The sequence below is a fragment of the Schistocerca piceifrons genome, chromosome 1, assembly GCF_021461385.2.
Source record: "Schistocerca piceifrons isolate TAMUIC-IGC-003096 chromosome 1, iqSchPice1.1, whole genome shotgun sequence".
Classification (NCBI taxonomy): Eukaryota; Metazoa; Arthropoda; class Insecta; order Orthoptera; family Acrididae; genus Schistocerca; species Schistocerca piceifrons.
The window spans coordinates 129,734,511-129,755,152 of record NC_060138.1 but is presented as its reverse complement, the minus strand read 5'-3'; the positions used below and the strand labels follow the sequence as shown (position 1 = coordinate 129,755,152).

At 43.5% G+C, this 20,642-nt stretch overlaps 1 protein-coding gene and 1 pseudogene across 1 annotated transcript in view; one reads left to right on the top strand and one right to left on the bottom strand.

Moving 5' to 3' along the window:
* The window catches only part of LOC124788484 (probable G-protein coupled receptor Mth-like 1), a 539,206-nt gene that overhangs the window by 7,099 nt on the left and 511,465 nt on the right, over positions 1-20,642 (bottom strand). The window contains exons 4-5 of the mRNA XM_047255788.1: positions 4,676-4,854; positions 559-697 (exon numbers count right to left, since the gene is read on the bottom strand). Of these exons, the coding sequence (XP_047111744.1) occupies positions 559-697; positions 4,676-4,854 (318 nt within the window). The remainder of the gene's footprint in view (positions 1-558; positions 698-4,675; positions 4,855-20,642) is intronic.
* On the top strand, positions 11,555-11,672 carry LOC124726577 (annotated as a pseudogene).

Below are 20,642 nucleotides of genomic sequence, written 5' to 3'. Positions count from 1 at the left end.
AGAACTGCTACTAGAACTGATGGGTCAGATCTTACACCCAGGTTACACACAGATGTGTAGGCGATGGGGCACAGCAGCAGTTCTTAAGGGTTCGAGAGAGCCTATTCATTATTTTATTTGACAATGAAAGAGAGGGCAATGTGATGGAGTGTAAATAAACTGCTTAAGTCTGGGGGTACTACTGATGCTTAGTGCATACATTCTATTGGTACAGCAGAAAAAAGTAAGGAAAAGAGATATGCCAACGTAGGGACTGGACTTATATCTCTGTTTGATTAAGATATTGTTGAATTATTTTCAGTATATTCATCATTATATTCATCTTGCTTCTCAAGAAATGTGTCAAAGGAATTTAAAAAACATTATAACATAATACAGGTGAAGCACAGAATGTCTTATAGCTTTATATGTTTTGTATTATATTATTAATATACTGTGAGGAACTGAGTTCTATTTTATGGTACTGCACCTGTTAATTTGTGTGTCATGGTAATGGGAAAATTAGTCACAATTAAAGAAAGATAGGTACAAATAAAGGATACTAAGAAAACTGTTTACCTTTCTGTTGTTGATTTCACAACTTCTCTTTTCCACAGGCCGCATGTAAGCTCATGAGCTGTTGCACCAAATAAAATGACATTCACTAACAGCAATACTCCTATTGGTGCATAAAAGTAATAAAATATTTCTGAGTCACCTGCAGAACAGAAAAAAACACAAAATAATTTGTGTTTTAATTTTCTTGCACTTGTATTAAAGTTTATTGTATAATTAGTGTTGTGTATTATTATTTAGCATATTAGTGGAATTAAACACACATCATTATTCTGTAGACTCTGATAAATGAGGCTGAAACTATCTTTCTTCCCACTGAATTCACATAATGTACAAACACATATTCATAATGTATTTCACAAATAAATGAGATATATGTAAAGCAATCTACAATGAAGAGTGAACTGAATGCCACAGATGTGTGTTCTTGGCCTCCTCCTGATTTTTACATCAGTTTGTCTTGTTACATATGAAGGAACTTCCTCTGAATGAAAATCGCTACTAAAACATACACTGTCAGGTGTGACAGAGATTTTACAGGTTGGAAAAATTATCTAAAATTAATATCACTGTATTCTGCTTAAGGCACACAATAGATTTTATTTTGTCAAATTAATATCAGAGCATATACTGAAACTGATTATATCTTTGCATTCTTTAATTCTTGTAAGTCATATTTCATTTTCAAATTGGGTGCATCTGGTGTTCTGTACAAAAATAGATTTGTGAGCACATAACTCCGTGGGCTTGCCCTGAACAATAGCACTACCATGAGGTAGCTCAACTAACCTCTCTGGGCCTAGTGTTAGTTCACTCTGATTGATATTTATGACAACATACTTTGTACCTTGTAGGACAGTTTTGTATGGAATCATGTGACCTGTTAGATTTTATGATACATAACTACCATCCCAAGTACCGTACTTCCTACAGATTAATTCCTTTTGCAAAAGTTTCAATTATCCTGAAGTTAATGCTTAGCTGATGGCACCACTTGTATGTGCACCTTTTGGATATTACATACAAAAAATAAAATAATAAAATAAATAAAAATAAAATATGGGAGGTTTTTGAAGCATGCAGCTTCTATACTTTAAACTTGTATGAACTAATTCAAACAATGCCTGAAGGTAGATAAATGGATGAAATCAATAGATATTTCTTTTTCCAATAATGTACCATGTAAATTCATTCTTATGTAAACTGTATGTGCAGAAACAGTTTAAAGTGATTCAGATAGATACGAAATGCATTCTTTTGATGAAATTGAAAACTCAGTTTCGAAACTGACATCATTCGGATTTTATGGAAAAAAAAAGCCTTTTGTGAGAGGTTTTCTTTTTGCCACTTCTATGTTTCAGACTTGATTGAATCAGTTCAAATTTTGTATGAAGATAAACAAATACATGTAATTAATGGTCATCTTGTTGTCTTGTGAAAGCTTTATCCATTGCTACAATATAAGTAACATGGTTCAAAAGGCAATGAAATACCTATACCGGATCAGTGGTCACCTGACTCATCAAAAATCTACACCAGCTGCAAAGCTATGGCGGTCTGATGTCAGTATTGTGATGGAGTAAAGGTTGGGAACCAGAATGAAAACTGCTGCTATCATAGCACCAAAAAAGGTGAATATGTCCTGGACAGGGTTAGGGGTGTAAAAGCTGCTTCAAAGACATTTACATTAAAATATCTTGACTTATCCATACCTTTTACGAGTTGACCCTACTTCCTTAATGCAGTGAGCTCTTACCTGCAAGGTGTTGGCACACCTGCATCTTGCAGTTTATAGGCTAAGCTCCCTGATCCTGTGCCCAAAATCCAGAAGATTTGCCAGTAATAGCAAACAAAATTTAATATCATATGGCTGCAGAGCATACAAGTAATAGCGAAAATATTTTTGTGGGAGGAGAAAATTTTATGGGATGGATTTGTTCCTTGGGGGGGGGGGGGGGGGGAGAGATGCTAAAACAGTTTTTTAAATTTGTGGGTAGTGGTGGTTTTTTTTTCCCGAGGGGATTTTTCTGCCAGACCCACACCCTGTTACATGTATGGTGAAGGGTGTAAGAACAGACACAAATTTATGTGCTTTTATAGTGTGGGGTGCATATACAATAGGAAGTTCGAGAGTGGAGTGCATCTATAATAGGAAGTATCCCACAGTGGGGATGCATATATCCTAAACTTTAATGACAAGTTGTGTCATACTTCACAACATGACAGTTGCCATGTTGGATGATATAATGACATGTGTCATGTTCTATGACCTTACATAATGTATCATATTACTTTACTTGACTTGACGCATTATATTATATGACATGGGTACTAATGCTAAAGTAAAAAAGTGCCCATATATCAAATGTTTTGATTTAAATGCCTTTGAAGCTGCAGATAAGACAAAAGCTAGTGCCTATCTTTTACATTCCTTACTACTTCACAGGACATAATTGCTTGTTAGTGCTATGATAGGAGCATTTTTCATTCTGAAATATATAATAAACGTTAGTATGGACTGTCCTTGCATGCATGCAATCCATCAGTCTATAACAGTAATACAATGCTGAATCACACATCCACATACAAGATTACAAAACAAAATTCTTTATTATAATCTTGATACTTTGCTTTAAATTTTAAACGCTAAGTAATCATCACTGCATATGTTCACAGATATATCCACGGATATCAGTATCTCAGGGGGCTTTTAGATGCACAGTAGCATTCTGTGTAGCCCTCCAAAGATAACATTATATACCGGGTGTCCGAGAAGTAAGGACGAATTTGAATTTTGCGCCATTTTGTCAAATGGCGGTTGGCAGCCGTGGTTTTTTCATGCTTGTTCTCTGTGATCCTTCCCATTAGTAACCTGATACCTTTTTTGTGGTGAGCATTGTTGTTTGATATTTGTTTCCGTTATGGAGCAGATGACAACTGACCAACGCATCCAAGTGATAAAAAGTTATTTCGAAAACAGGGAAAGCTCCACGCAACCGTTCGTGAATTGCGTGTTACGCTGTGACGTAATGCTGCTCCAACCGAATCATCAGTTCGGAAGTTGATCCGGAAGTTTGAGACTACGGGTCCTGTTTCAAACGTTAAGAAAACAAACAGGACGACTGCGTTCTGTTCGAACACTAGAAAACATTGCTGCCATGCATGACAGTGTGACCGTAAGCCCCAGAAAACTGGTTCGCCGACGATCCCAACAACTGAATTTATCACCAATTTGACTGCATGAAAACCTTCCAATAGATCTGAAAACGCATGAGTACAAGAGGCAACTTACACAAGAGTTGAAGCCTGCAGATCAAGGAAAGAGATACCAATTTTCTCAATGGGTCTTGGCTCGACAAGCAGAGAACGAGAACTTAACAAACTAATAATAATTTTCTCAGATGAAGTGCACTTCCACATCAGTGGATATGTCAGTCACCGGAACTGCAGAATTTGGGGTAACGAAAATCCGCGAGTGACTGTGGAAGATGAGATGCATCCAGAACGCACGATGGTGTGATGTGTGTTCTGGCCAGGAGGGGTGATCGGCCCGTACCAACTTTTTTTGAAAATGACGAGGCAGCTCCCGTCACTGTAAACGGCGACCGTTACCGAAACATGCTTTCTGATTGGTTTTTCCCTATTGCTGATGAAAATTGCGATTTTTGGTTTGAACACGACGGTGCGACATGTCACACGTCCTGTGAAACGATTGCTCTGCTGAATCAAAAGTTTTCTCACAAAATTATCGCTTTACGTAGCTACCAGGAATGGCCTGCCAGATCGTACGACCTTACGACTTGTGATCTTTTTTTGTGGGGATTTGTGAAATCAAAAATGTACATGAACAAGCCAGAAACAACAGACCAATTGAAGGATCCCACTAGACGTTCGTGAACGCGTCATCGAGAGCTTCAGTGAACGCATTGCTCGTTGCCGCGCGACCTTGAATGGTCATATGGAGGATATAATTTTTCATACATAAATGGGAGAGGTTACTTTAAAGAAAAATTACATTTTCAATAAATTTTGTGTGCCCTATAGCACTTTGACAATCATCCCCACTTCCCAGACACCCTCTATAAAAAAAAAGACCGCCAATCGTTCGTTCATTACTTACCATAAAACCAACACCTCTTCTCTCCAAACTTTGGCCTCAGAATGGAATCGTCCGCTGGAACCAAGTCCACAATGGCAGCCACCGACATTATCAGCAGAGGGCCACCCCATGCGTACAGTCGGAACAGTCGCAGCCGGCACACCTCCTGCCGCTTGTCCATGCTCGTTGGCCGCAGATCCCTGTGGAAGAAGAAAACAAATAAATGCAGGCTTCAGGACACGAAAGTTCTTTTCTGGAAGTGTGGAATTTTTTTTAATTACCAAGGGCATCGAAGTTTACAGTCATCTGCAGAGGAAAATGCTGTCTTTTACGTTTTTAACCCTTTTGTGGTTAACGGAACACACGTATCGCGTCCTTTTACAGCGTACACTTTCTACCCGTGTCAGTTTCCGCTGCTAATTGTGATATACGTGTGTACAAATCTTGCGCTTTAGCGCCACTGGCGACCCTCACGACTTAGTACCACAAGCGGCCGGTACTAATTGTGATACATCCTCTACGAAAGTCTTACTGGCCTTCGACCTTAAATATAATAGACTGCCCCTGACGTCACTTTCGTGACTCCAACATCTCTGGGCTAAAGTCACGTGAATGTTGGGAAAACATGGTTGTTTCGTGTTGCGTTTATGGCTGTACTCAGCGTTTTGTCGGGGGAAATGGCATTACATTTCACGTGTGTTTCTATGTTAGTGCATATGGGTTTATTGAAATCTGCTGAAGTGACTTTTATATGTTTTTACACTTGAAATAGAGTATCACGTAAATTAAAGTGTTGAAAGTGATGCCTGTAGCCGGCCAAAGTGGCCGAGCGGTTCTAGGCGCTTCAGTCCGGAACCGCGCGACTGCTACGATCGCAGGTTTGAATCCTGCTTCGGGCATGGATGTGCTTGATGTCCTTAGGTTAGTTAGGTTGAAGTAGTTCTAAGTTCTAGGGGACTGATGACCTCAGATGTTAAGTCCCATAGTGCTCAGAGTCATTTTTTTATGCCTGTAAAGTCAGACTCATATTACATTTTGGAAAGTATCTGTGATAATTCGGTTACAGAAGTAAGTATAACTGTTTCTCGTTCCTACTCATAGGTTCCCTAAGGATGAAAACCGAAGGCAGCTTTGGATACAGGCCCTGAAACGGAAAAACTTTAAGCCATCTGCACATACGCGTCTCTTTGTATATACAAGTGAGATTATAATAAGGTAAGAGCACCTATAGTCGACACATGAAGAGAATTTTTTTCTACCTTCTAATACTATTAAATAAATGTAGACTCCAAAATTATTTTCTGAAACGTCAAAGTCTCACCTTTCATCTAAAATATCATTTTTTTTTAAACTGATATACTTTTGTAAAAATAGTAGGAACTGAACCTTTGAAGTGCACCTAAAATTGATACTCTAAAATAGACCTGCTCCTAAAGTCTACAATTTTGGCACCTATAGTTGACATAATTCCCATATCCCATTTTCTTTTATACGTGACTAGAGCTCAAAACGCGGCGAATCCAATATTTAAAGTTTTGACACGAGCCCACTCTTACTGTTTTAAAAGAATTTTAGCGACATTCTACTTTAATTGATAGTTTATAGTAATTTCGTCCCGCTGCCCACCAGAGGGGCGTTCGATGTATTTGTTAGATTTTATAAATGGTACTGTGAACAAATCCAGGTCAAATGTAGTTCTGACATAATTTTTCGCAAATAAAAAAGTAATTTTTGTTGGAAGCGTTTGGCAGTCAATTGAGAAATGAGGGTAAAATACGATACAAACATCGGCTGGCAGGCCGCTGATTTGAAATCCCGCCACGTTTTGCCAACAGTCGCGTGGTTTATGTTGGAGCCACACCAGCCCTATAGCTTCTGCACAGCAAGGCCAGTCTACTAGTATCTCTGGTCGAAGTTACTGGCTCATATCACACAGATATGGCGTGGCGGGGACGCGTCACTTCGTTGTCCGCGCCACGTGAGTTCGTCGTCAGGGGAGGGACACGTGGCGGAGACGTCGAAGTGGTGCAGTGCTGTTTTCATTAATTTGAAGTCATCCAATGTGCATCAAAAATTTGTTTTACGTACATGATCCAAAACTACATCCGGTTCTGTAGATAAATTCTCAGTAAAACTTTCATTTTTCGCGCAAAAAAGGTTTTGGGACTCGCGCGCGTTCTCCGCTATGCAGACTTCCTCATTCGATATTGAAGCAACAATTCGCCAGAAAAATTGATTTTTCGACAACTTATACTCTTGACATTACAGCTTTATAGTGAACTGGTTTTACTTTCGTTATTGCCCATAGTTATTGTGGTACCTCCAAAATAAGTAATGTCGAGAAGCTTGCAGTCAAGAGCGCAGTCGCTGGCCAGTTCACGTTTGTTGGGTTGTAGGACATAGGTTGCCGCGTTCACATTTGGTGTGTTTTAAGACTTAGGTTGTCGCGTGCAAAATATAGCTAAAATATCGAAATTATTTTTAACGGTGAAAGGAGAGCGATGATGTATTTTGACGTTTGGTCGCAACGGGCTACGACGCGCAATATTCGACGTTATGGCCGCGCGCTACGCTAATTTGTGGCTGGGGTTGCTTTTTCACACGTGGTTTATGAAGTCAGTTACAATCATATGTTAAATTAATATTGCGTTAACAGGTATTTTCATTTTAAGACAAGGAGGAGGGAATCGCAGATCCAGCTAGCTGTATACGCAAATTTTTCTTGTCTGTACTGACAGTTTCATTCACAAAACATTCATTCAGTAGCTATCATCGTTCATATAATGTCGAACAAATGGTGTGTGTTCTAGCGAGCAATGAATGAGAAATGGTAATTTGACATTAATATAGCTGAAGTATTCTCTGTAGTGGATGTTTTATGCTTTTCTATTTTAACCATACATATTTGGGCTTTCCTGAGGCACGCAGTGTACATTGGGTAAAACGTCATTTTGCATACTTTTTTAACAGTTATTACACAATTACTTATGTTGTCTATGAAAAGAATAGAGCTATCTTTATTATTTTCCTGGACGAACAACTTTGAATAGGTGCAGTTACAACGTTTTGCTGCTGAAACAATCTCATCTTTCTGTGTTAACTGTTGCATAAATAGAAATCTTATTTTAAGAAAGTACAACAACACAGGTGAAAATACACATGTTTACTGGTTCAAATGGCTCCAAGCACTATGGGACTTAACATCTGAGGTCGTCAGTCCCCTAGACTTAGAACCAATTAAACCTAACTAACCTAGGGACATCACACACATCCATGCCCGAGGCAGGATTCGAAACTGCGACCGTAGCAGCAGCGCGGTTCCGGACTGAAGCGCCTAGAACCGCTCGACCACAGCGGCCGGCCATGTTTACTGCAATACAAATCTGTACAAGTGGCAACAGAAGGTATGGAATAGATTTAAGACTATTCATGTTGCAATTAAACTAAACATGTACAGTCTGCATTATATTTTCTGTTCTCAATCAAGGGATTTTGCCAGACAGATGTGCAAATTCAGGATTCGTTTGGTACTTATCATACAGAAATTCCATTTTTCAGCTGGGATACAGCGCCACATGTCAAGTAAGGCTTTCTTCTTGCTCCTTTTTACTAGCATAATTTTATCACGCGAGATAGGGAAAACTGCAATGTTATCTTGCGGCAGATTTCTTTTCCCAGCATCTCTCGGCTTATTTGCACTGCTTTGACATGTCGACGGTTGCTAGATGTTATGACTTCCCCTGCCCCCTAACGTCGTAGTGTGGTCGACTGGAATGTGTAGCAGCCAGACACACTCAGTTATCTTGTGTGAGCCCCTCTGCAACCTGCGGTCTAGTGCGCTAAGATTCCTGATATCCTCTCGTCCCATCTTGCACTCGAGGAATCCATTCACATGACAGGAAACTATGCCCTGTAATGAGGGATTTCTGGTCTACAACAGTGAAATACACTACTGGCCATTAAAACTGCTACACCACGAAGATGACGTGCTACAGACGCGAAATTTAACCGACAGGAAGAACATTCTGTGATACGCAAATGATTAGCTTTTCAGGGCATTCACACAAGGTTAGCGCCGGTGGCGACACCTACAACGTGCTGACATGAGGAAAGTTTCCAACCGATTTCTCGTACACAAACAGCAGTTGACCGGCATTCGCTGGTGAAACGCTGTTGTGATGCCTCGTGTAAGGAGAAGAAATGCGTACCATCACGTTTCCGATTTTGATAAAGGTCGGATTGTAGCCTATCGCGATTGAGGTTTATCGTATCGAGACATTGCTGCTCGTGTTGGTCGAGATCCAGTGACTGTTAGCAGAATATGGAACCGGTGAGTTCAGGAGGGTAATACGGATCGCCGTGCTGCATCCCAACGGTCTCGTATCACTAGCAGTCGAGATGACAGGCATCTTATCCGCATGGCTGTAACGGATCGTGCAGCCACGTCTCAATCCCTGAGTCAACAGATGGGGACGTTTGCAAGACAACAACCATCTGCACGAACAGTTCGACGACGCTTGCAACAGCATGGACTATCAGCTCGGAGACCATAGCTGCGGTTACCCTTGACGCTACATCACAGACAGGAGCGCCTGCGATGGTATACTCGGCGACGAACCTGGGTGCACGAATGGCAGAACGTCATTTTCTCGGATGAATCCAGGTTCTGTTTACAGCAATATGATGGTCGCATCCGTGTTTGGCGACATCGCACATTGGAAGCGTGTATTCGTCATCGCCATACTGGCGTATCACCCGGCGTGATGGTATGGAGTGCCATTGGTTACATGTCTCGGTCACCGCTTGTTCGCACTGACGGCACTTTGAACAGTGGACGTTACATTTCAGATGTGTTACGACCCATGGTTCCACCATTCATTCGATCCCTGTGAAACCCTACATTTCAGCAGGATAATGCACGACCGCATGTTGCAGGTCCTGTACGGGCCTTTCTGGATACAGAAAATGTTCGACTGCTGCCCTGGCCAACACATTCTCCAGATTCTCACCAACTGAAAACGTCTAGTCAATGGTGGCAGAGCAACTGGCTCGTCACAATACGCCAGTCACTACTCTTGATGAACTGTGGTATCGTGTTGAAGCTGCATTGGCAGCTGTACCTGTATACGCCATCCAAGCTCTCTTTGACTCAATGCCCAGGCGCATCGAGGCCGTTATTACGGCCAGAGGTGGTTGTTCTGGGTACTGATTTCTCAGGATCTATGCACCCAAATTGCGTGAAAATGTAATCACATGTCAGTTCTAGTATAATATATTTGTCCAATGAATACCCGTTTATCATCTGCATTTCTTCTTGGTGTAGTAATTTTAATGGCCATTAGTGTATTTACGGATGATCAGATTTCGGAAAGGTGGCGTCATATTTTGAACGTCTCTCACAAAATAAACAATGTTCAAACTTACGTTCAAATGAAAATCTTATGAAAAATACGAATTATGATCGAAACATTTAAGTTTCGTTGTTTTTCTCTTAATACTGTCGCCGGCCGAGGGCTTCAGTCTGGCACCGCGCGACCGCTACGGTCGCAAGTTCGAATCCTGCCTCGGGCATGGGTGTGTGTGTTGTCCTTGGCGTAAGTTAGTTTAAGTTAGATTAGGTAGTGTGTAAGCTTAGGGACCGATGACCTCAGCAGTTTGGTCCCACAAGACCTTCCACAAGTTTCCAAAATTACGCTACCGAAGTACTGAGCGCTAAGCTAGTGATGTCATCAGGAACAACATGTGGTTCAGATTGTGCTTTAAAGCATAGGCCCTCTTTCCCCGGTTGTATAACAAAATGGTATTCAATTGAAAGAACTGTACTCCGCCACTGCGCCACGCGAAATTATTATTACCTCATAAAGATGAAGTTAATTTTGTGTGCTTGTAGGTACATGTCTGTAGTTCTGGTATACATCAAAATTCTAAGCCTTATTGGCCTAGCAGGGAATACTGAGTACACATATACAGGAGGGTCATGGAAATGCTCAAAAACATGAATAGCTCTTACCGATCACGAAAAGCCCACCTACGAATTCTCAAGAACAACCAGTAACTGAGGAATCTAGGAATTTATTACAGCTCTGTATGTGTAGCTGCTACAAGGGCTACCAAGTCAAGATTAGGCTAACACAGTGCACACAGGTGCATTTAAGCAGTCGTTCTTCCTGTAGTGTGTTCACAGAAGCAGTGAGAAGAAATCCTAATACGTAGTACGATGGGAAGGATCCAATCGCATCCACTCTATAGGTATTTGCAGAATATGGATATGGGCTTATATGCACCTCATTTAGCTATAATTTCTAATTCACCTTATTACTTCTCACTGGGACGTTATCAATGGAACGTATGCCTCACGATTCATGTCCTGTTTATACAGTATCTCAGGAAGAAGTCTATCTGGCAAGGCAAGTGGGGATTTTCTCTGCCTCGTGATGACTGGGTGTTGTGTGATGTCCTTAGGTTAGTTAGGTTTAAGTAGTTCTAAGTTCTAGGGGACTGATGACCATAGATGTTAAGTACCATAGTGCTCAGAGCCATTTAAACCATTTTTGAAGGCAAGTGGAAGAACCACACCTTGAACGGATTCAGTGGTACAATGGCCTCGTATCATAGAGCACGGCGAATATAATGCCGATCGACCACCTAGACACAGATTTTTCCTGATTTCCCTAAAACCCTGAAGCGAATTTTATCTGATGTAGTCAAATTGGAGACAGGATATCTGTGTTTGTGTTGTTTATTAAAGCTTGCGGATTCAAAAAAATCTCAAAATATGACAACCAAAGAGCTTGCAGTAGAAGAGGTCTACGTCAGAGGTACCAGAACGATTTTCCTTATAACTTTGGACTCGGTAGTAGTTTCCGGACTACAAACTGATACATTTCTCTGTCAGCCGCTGCCAACGTCCTTGTCGCAGTGGTAACACCGGTTCCCGTCAGATCACCGAAGTTAAGCGCTGTCGGGCTGGGCTAGCACTTGGATGGGTGACCATCCGGTCTGCCGAGCGCTGTTGGCAAGCGGGGTGCACTCAGCCCTTGTGAGGCAAGGTGAGTAGCTACTTGCTTGAGAAGTAGCGGCTCCGGTCTCGTAAACTGACATACGGCCGGAAGAGCGGTGTGCTGACCACATGCCCCTCCATATCCGCATCCAGTGACACCTGTGGGTTGAGGATGACACGGCGGCCGGTCGGTACCGTTGGGCCTTCCAAGGTCTGTTTGTAGGGAGAGAGTATCACCCCCTGAAAGTGTGTAACATCATCAGGGAATCAATCTGTATGTCTGCCACTGAAATGCGAAACAATCACTCTCCAGTTGACAATAAGCAGACAGTGAACGCTAGCCTTTCTTCAGGTTATGTTGGTGTTCGGTAATTAGAGTTCTGCTCCTAAATTTCCTCCTCACTTGTAATGAGAAGCCAACGAAAAGTGTCGGCTGACATAATTACGTGTGAAGTTTTGAGATAATTCCGGTGCTGCAATTCAGTGGGACGTGCACTCTCTCACGGAGTTCACGCTTACGCACACATTCAGAGATCTAAATTCGCACGTCCTCAAAAACAGTGCGTTCACTAGGCGAAAAGTCAATGATCCCCGAGTACGCGAGTTTCGCACCGTGGCTGTAACTATGTAGTGTTGCATCCTGTGTGCCAATTATTAGGGCCAAACAACAATAAGCTCTGCTCGTTACCTCGCCTGTCTTCTGTTTCCTCTAGTTTAAACGCTTATTCGCTCATATAGTCGAATGGTAGTCAACACTGGCGGACTATCTGCGTATGCTCGTTCGCGTGTGGTCGCCTCCATTCGCTGCGGTGTAAGCCAGCCTCAGCTTTGAGCTGCTCGGATAGACACGGAGATCCGGCGACGCAGACAGACCGGAAGGATGCTTCTATTCCGAGAACGCGCCGCCGCCTCCAGACTTCTCGGCGATGAGGTTAAGCCACACAACGCAGCAATCGCGCTTACCGTAGACAATCGTCTGGGCTCCCTGTTTTAAATAAGAAGAAATGTCGTAACGTTCGAATTCACGCATTCGGAATTACGTACTTTGCCGCTTTCTGCTTGTGGAATCTTTTCAGCTCGGAGACTTTCGGAATAGTTATGAAACACTGCCTTAGGAAATACACTACTGGGCATTAAAATTGCTACGCCATGAAGATGACGTGCTACAGACGAGAAATTTAACCGACAGGAAGAAGATGCTGTGATATGCAAATGATTAGCTTTTCAGAGCATTCACACAGGTTTGGCGCCGGTAGCGACACCTACAACTTGCTGATATGGGGAAAGTTTCCAACCGATTTCTCATACACAAACAGCAGTTGACCGGCGCTGCCTGGTGAAACGTTGTTGTGATGTCTCGTGTAAGGAGGATAAATGCGTACCATCACGTTTCCGACTTTGACAAAGGTCGGATTGTAGCCTATCGCGATTGCGGTTTATCGTATCGCGACATTGCTGCTCGAGTTGGTCGAGATCCAATGACTGTTAGCAGAATATGGAATCGGTGGGTTCAGGAGTGTAATACGGAACGCCGCGCTGGATGCCAACGGCCTCTTATCACTAGCTGTCGAGATGACAGGCGTCTTATCCGCATGGCTGTAACGGATCGTGCAGCCACGTCTCGATCCCTGAGTCAGCAGGTGGGTACGTTTGCAAGACAACAACCATCTGCACGAACAGTTCGACAACGTTTGCAGCAGCATGGACTATCAGCTCGGAGACCACGGCTGCGGTTACCCTTCATGATGCATCAAAGACAGAAGGGCCTGCAATGGTGTACTCAACGACGAACCTGGGTGCACGAATGGCAAAACGTCATTTTTTCGGATGAATCCAGGTTTTTGTTACAGCGTCGGTCGCATCCGTGTTTGGCGACATCGCGGTGAACGCACATTGGAAGCGTGTATTCGTCATCGCCATACTGGCGTATCACCTGGCGTGATGGTATGGGGTGCCAATGGTTACGCGTCTTGGTCACCTCTTGTTCGCATTGACGGCACTTTGAACAGTGGACGTTACATTTCAGATGTGTTACGACCCGTGGCTCTAACCTTCATTCGATCCCTGCGAAACCCTACATTTCAGCAGGATAATGCATGACCGCATGTTGTAGGTCCTGTACGGGCCTTTCTGGGTACAGAAAATGTTCGACTGCTGCCCTGGCCAGCACATTCTCCAGATCTCTCACCAATTGAAAACGTCTGGTCAATGGTGGCCGAGCAACTGGCTCGTCACAATACGCCAGCCACTACTCCTTGTGAACTGTGGCATCGTGTTGACGCTGCATGGGCAGCTGTATCTGTACACGCAATCCAAGGTCTGTTTGACTTAATGACCAGGCGTATGAAGGCCGTTATTACGGCCAGAGGTGGTTGTTCTGGGTACTGATTTTTCAGGATCTATGCACCCAAATTGCATGAAATTGTAATCACATGTCAGTTCGAGTATAATATACTTGTCCAATGAATACCCTTTTATCATCTGCATTTCTTCTTGGTGTAGCAATTTTAATGGCCGGTAGTGTATATTCGCGATCAAAAAAGTGAAGCACGCAAAAGGAGAGGAGGAACATCTTGAGAAGATATGAGGTGATATTGCAGCGATTACAAAATCGAGTCAAATTTTCAAAAACCTTGGAAGTATGAGTCCACTTATCAGTATGACGCTGCACACCCTCCGGTCTCGGTGCATTCGCTGATTCGGCTGAGAAGGATTTCTCGAAAAGGCTGAGCTGGCCCACAACTTTTGTAATTGTTCCTTGGGACGTAGTTGACGACCGAGCTGGTCACACATGTTTTCTGTCGGGGATAGATCTGGAGATCCTGCCCAACGTGGGACTACTTTAAAGTATCTCAACATCACTCAGACATTTCGTAGACACACATGCCGTGGTTGACGACGTCCATTGTAATCTTGAAAAATGGTACTACAATACTGTCGCATGAGGGGCGACACATGAGGACGCAGGATGTCCACGGCGAACCATCCCCCCCCCCCCGAATCCCACTACTAGCCAAGGCGTGAATTCATATACCAATGATTCCCCACACCATGATGCCAGGAGCAACACCGGTGTGCCTCTCCAACGTTGGAAGGATGGTATCTCTCTCCACGTTGCAGCGTTACTCGCCAACGAGCGTCGTCCAGGGTAGTACAGAACTACGATTCAACGCTGAACACACTCCGACACCATTCATCAGCATTCCGCGCTTCCCAGCCACGGCACCTCTCCAAATGTGCCATGTGTGTTGCGTAAGTGACAGCGTATCCATGGGATGCTAATTCCCTGGTCAGGTTGCTGCTACCTCCGACGACTGATGTGGGATGACACACAATATTCCAACGAGTCCATTATTTGTTCTCGTCCTCCCAGCCGTAACTTTGACGACGAGTTTGCCTGCCCTCACGTTCCCATGCAGTCCATCATCGGAAGAAGGAAGGAGGAACATTAAGAAACTTCTTGGCAAATTAAAACTGTGTGCCGGACAGAAACTCGAACTCGGGACCTTTGCCTTTCGCGGGCAAGTGTTCTACCATCTGAGCTACCCAAGCACGACTCACGCCCCACGCTCTGCCGTGTCCTTTCAGAGGTAGCCATTTAGGAAAATCAAGGAAAATCTAAATCACGATCATAGGATGCAAACTCGAACCTTCGCCCTCCAGAATGCGAGGCCAGTGTGCTAAGCACTACATCACCTCACCTCGCTCGGTTCCAACATCGGTCCACTGTCACATCCGAATACCCCACAAATCTAGATTCTGCGCGAGCAGGCCGATGTGGCCGAGCGGTTCTAGGCGCTACAGTCTGGAACCGCGCGACCGCGACGATCGCAGGTTCGAATCCTGACTCGGGCATGGATGTGTGTGATGTCCTTAGGTTAGTTAGGTTTAAGTAGTTCTAAGTTCTAGGGGACTGGTGACCTCAGATGTTAAGTCCCATAGGCTCAGAGCCATTTGAACCATTTTTTACTACACAATTTGACCAGGTGGCTGAATGGAGACTCTGTCGGGTACTGATAACGTTGTCTCACGTCTACGTGTCCTTGACAGTGATCGTTCAACATCTGACGCTGCTCACCCCCCTTATATACACTATCAGACCTGGTGACAACACTAAGCGTAAACAACAATGTCGCACTCTGGTGGCTGTTAAACCAGTCAGAGAGAACTGCGACTGTAATCATTTACATATCTGCTGGCGGTGTGTACGTGTACCACGTTGCAGTGACGTATGAACATGTCTTGAGGTGCTTCACTTTTTTCATTAGGCAATGTAATGCTCTGTTTTAAGATCCGTTGCTAGCTCATCGGAGTCTTGTGTTTAAATTAGCGTGCTGTGGGCACAACAGAAATATGGGCACTAACTGAATTTGACCCTTATCGAAAGCGAAAGGTGTAGATACACTACTGGCCATTAAAATTCCTACACCATGAAGATGACGTGCTACAGACGCGAAATGTAACCAACAGGAAGAAGATGCTGTGATATGCAAATGATTAGTTTTTCAGAGCATTCACACGTAGTTGGCACCTGTGGTGATACCTACAACGTGCTGACATGAGGAAAGTTTCCAACCGATTTCTCGTACACAAACAGCAGTTGACCGGCGTTGACTGGTGAAACGTTGTTGTGATGCCTCGTGTAAGGAGGAGAAATCCGTACCATCACGTTTCCAACTTTGATAAAGGTCGGATTGTAGCCTATCGCGATTGTGGTTTATCGTATCGCGACTTTGCTGCTCGCGTTGGTCGAGATCCAATGACTGTTAGCAGAATATAGAATCGGTGGGTTCAGGTGGGTGATACGGAACGCCGTGCTGGATCCCAACGGCCTCGTATCACTAGCAGTCGAGATGACAGGCATCTTATCCGAATGGCTGTAACGGATCGTGCAGCCACGTCTCGATCCCTGAGTCATGGCTGCGGTTACCCTTGACGCTGCATCACAGACAGGAGCGCCTGCGATGGTTTACTCAACGACGAACCTGGGTGCATGAATGGCTAAACGGCATTTTTTCGGATGAATCCGGGTTCTGTTTACAGCATCATGATGGTGGCATCCGTGTTTGGCGACATCGCGGTGAACGCAGATTCGAAGCATGTGTTCGTCATCGCCATACTGGCGTATCACCCGGCGTTATGGTATGGGGTGCCATTGGTTACACGTCTCGGTCGTCTCTTGTTCGCAGTGACGGCACTTTGAACAGTGGACGTTACATTTCAGATGTGTTACGACCCGTGCCTCTACCCTACATTCGATCCCTGCGAAACCCTACATTTCAGCAGGATAATTCACTACCGCATATTACAGGTCCTGGACGGGCCTTTCTGGATACAGAAAATGTGCGACTGCTTTCCTGGCCAGCACTTTCTCCAGATCTCTCACCAATGGAAAACGTCTGGTCAATGGTGGCCGAGCAACTGGCTCGTCACAATACGCCAGTCACTACTCTTGATGAACTGTGGTATCGTGTTTAAGCTGCATGGTCAGCTGTACCTGTACACGCCATCCGAGCTGTTTGACTAAATGCCCAGGCGTATCAAGGCCGTTATTACGGCCAGAGGTGGTTGTTCTGGGTACTGATTTCTCAGGATTTACGCACCCAAATTGCTTGAAAATGTAATCACATGTCAGTTATACTATAATATATTTGTCCAATGAATACCGGTTTATCATCTGCATTTATTCTTGGTGTAGCAATTCTATTGGCCAGTAGTGTAGTTATAAGTGGATGCATGCTTCAAAGTCAGTTGTCAGTTTCAGATTCGTATCCACCTCACGTCATAGAAAGTAGGGTCGTTTCAGATACTACTGCGGGTGTACTTTATCCTCGTTGTCAGGTATAGTTGAAATGGCCTCTCGACATACATGAATGCATAAAACTTTGTAATATGTTCGTATCAGCACAGTAATTAGCCGGCCGAAGTGGCCGAGCGGTTCTAGGCGCTTCTGTCTGGAAATGCGCGACCGCTACGGTCGCAGGTTCGAATCCTGCCTCGGGCATGGATGTGTGTGATGCCCTTAGGTTAGTTAGGTTTAAGTAGTTCTAAGTTCTAGGGGACTGATGACCTTAGAAGTTAATCCCATAGTGCTCAGAGCCATTTGAACAGTGATTAGGTGGCCTACTTCAGCCGCTATACAGGGCGATTCAGTTGCCCCGTCTAATTTGTTTTATGCTCTCCACACTACATCTACTCGTATATCACGAACATCATTCAGACAGGCGACAGTCACGTAATCGGTATGAGTTCCCTCCCAGAGTTCTGGCCAGCTATTAGTAAGCGCGGTCATATGGTGAAAAATGCATGTAAGGACTGACTTACGAGCATAGTATTTTTGGATCAACCCACACCTTCTTCTGCTATACTTGTTCAACTGTCTCTAATCTTTGTATAATTAGCAGCGTAGTCGTAGAGATTTTGGATGTCTACGTAAGTTTATTCCGTTTATTGTACTCAATCTTTCGAAAATGGTGCGTCTTTCAACCTCGGAAACAATGAAATTAACACGAGATATCAAAATGAGAGGTGTGGGAGCAACAACTTTTCTTTATGTAACCCAGTTAAAAGATTATTACACAAGATGACGCAGCTGCCCCTAGCCATGTCGTTACATTCAACCTTACATGACAAAACTATGTTGTTGGACTCTTCGTTCTGGAGATGCGAAGCACATTGTCAGAATGCAGCAGAATACTTGGGAAAGTATACGAAGACATCTTACAGTTAGTCATAATGTACAGGTTGTGTTCAGAAAACTAATTTAGCACTTTATTGCGGCGGGTCATACGTTAATCTTTGTACTGGATTATATACCGGGAACTTATTTCCACATTTCCCATTTTGATATCTCTTGTTAATTTCGTTGTTTTCGATGGTGAAACACACTATATAAGGTAACGTTTCTGAACCATTTACGTGAGATTAACTGCTATAAATGGAATAAACTTGCAGAGAACTCCAAAACCTGTATGACTTACACCGCTAACTACGCACAGGAAGACGGAGACACTTGAATAAGTATGGCAGAAGCAAGGTATATCTTTGTCCAAAATACCGTGTAACTCATGGCCAAATCTCACTTGCATATTTCCAGTATGATTCCGTTTGCTAACAGTTACCCAAAGCAATCGATTACGTGGCTCTCGCCTGTCTTTATGACGTTCCTGATACAGACGTTCTGCGGGTTACATGGAGCGGATAACTAGGGCCAGCTGAATCACCTTGTATATCATACAATGAAATTTCAGGCTGATTGGCAAAATTTAAAAGGCGGCCCCGTATTGTCGAGTACTCGTACTGTTCATTTGCCTTTCTGTAACTTCGCAGAGGCACGTATGTTGTTCATTACCTTTGTTTGCGCCCTCCCTCCCGCCGGTGTGTACAGAACAGCATGGCGGCTGTTTGCTGCCCGCGTGGCCGGCGCCAGAGACTGGTGAGACAGCGACTGGGAAACGGAAATGGCGACCCATAAATCACGGCCAGACGTTCGCCTAGAGGCTCTGCAGGCGCCAGCCGCGAACCAGGGCAGGCGTCCAGCGGGCAGCCTACTGCATAGGCGACGCTCGTTTCACACGACTTTAAGACGCTGGCCCTTACGCTACGATTCGTTTGTGCATGCATCTGTGTAAGCAAAAAAATCGCCGCAAACCTCTTGCGTCGAAACGACAGTCTGACAATCTACTGCCGAGCCGCCAATTGTGAGTCTAGAGAAAGGAATTTCAATGTCTTATAACCATTACTCGAATGCAACCTACTCAGGACCATTCGGAGAAGCCGATTTTTGACATTGCATTCCTTTCCATTTTTAGCTTACCAAAGGGTCTTCATTCTTACTCTATGTTGCTCTCTTAATTTTTCTGTTCATATCCCTCCTCTAGCCTTTCGTATTTTCTTCTGTAAAAGCTTGACTTTTTGTACCTTTTCCCTGAATTCATGCTAGTTTTCTATGTCTGTCTGTTATTCAAAAATGGTTCAAATGGCTCTGAGCACTATGGGACTTAACATCTGAGGTCATCAGTCCCCTAAAACTTGGAACTTCTTAAACCTAACTAACCTAAGGACATCACACACATCCATGCCCGAGGCAGGATTCGAACCTGCGACCGTAGCGGTCGCGCGGTTCCAGACTGAAGCGCCTAGAACCGCTCGGCCACACCGGCCGGCTCTGTCTGTTATTCCTAACTCCTCCAAACTTCTATAAACAGTGATTTTTTAAATTTTTGATAAAGAAGTTGAATATTGTGTTTGGCAGCCCCTTGTTGTCCATTGTTTTTGTGGAGCCATTAAATGTAAACCTGCACTTTCTCATTGTACCTATTCTATTCTCAGTTTCTCATAGACCATCTTGTTCTTTCTTGAATATTCAAACTCAATTTTCGTACTCCGGATCCAAAATTTTTTGAATTGTTATCCAGTCTTTCTTCCCCAAATTATTTAACTGTTTGGCTGTGTTTATGGCGAGTCATTTGAGGCATAAAGACAGGTGATTTTCATCACCACATTGCGATGTCCAATTTTGAATTAATAGATACGGTGCTATTTCCATTTTTCTAACTCTATGTGTGGTAGCTGCTTTGTCCAGAGAATTTGGCTGGATTATTTCTCTTAAGTACTTAAATTCTGAAACTCAGTTTTTCCATATTTTGATTCCATATGTTTTGGTGCACATTTGTACGGCTTTTTCAAAAGAAATTTGTAATTCAGTTTCTTCTGCTACCGCTTGGAGAATGTTTCTCTGTGCTGTTGCATCTTGTAGGTCCTCGGCTAAGCTTGCTAAATCATCTGTAAAAGCTAAGCAAATTCAAGGTTCTCTGTCTTACTTCCAAGTTTCGCATTATTTGTCCCCTCTTTCTCAGTTCTTTCTCACCTTTCTCATGCTGTTTTCTCTTAAAAAAAAAAAACAACTGAATAATAATGGAGGCCGCCCATCCCCCGTCTCACGCATATTCTAATTTCGAAAGGTTTTGATATTTCGCCTAAAAATTT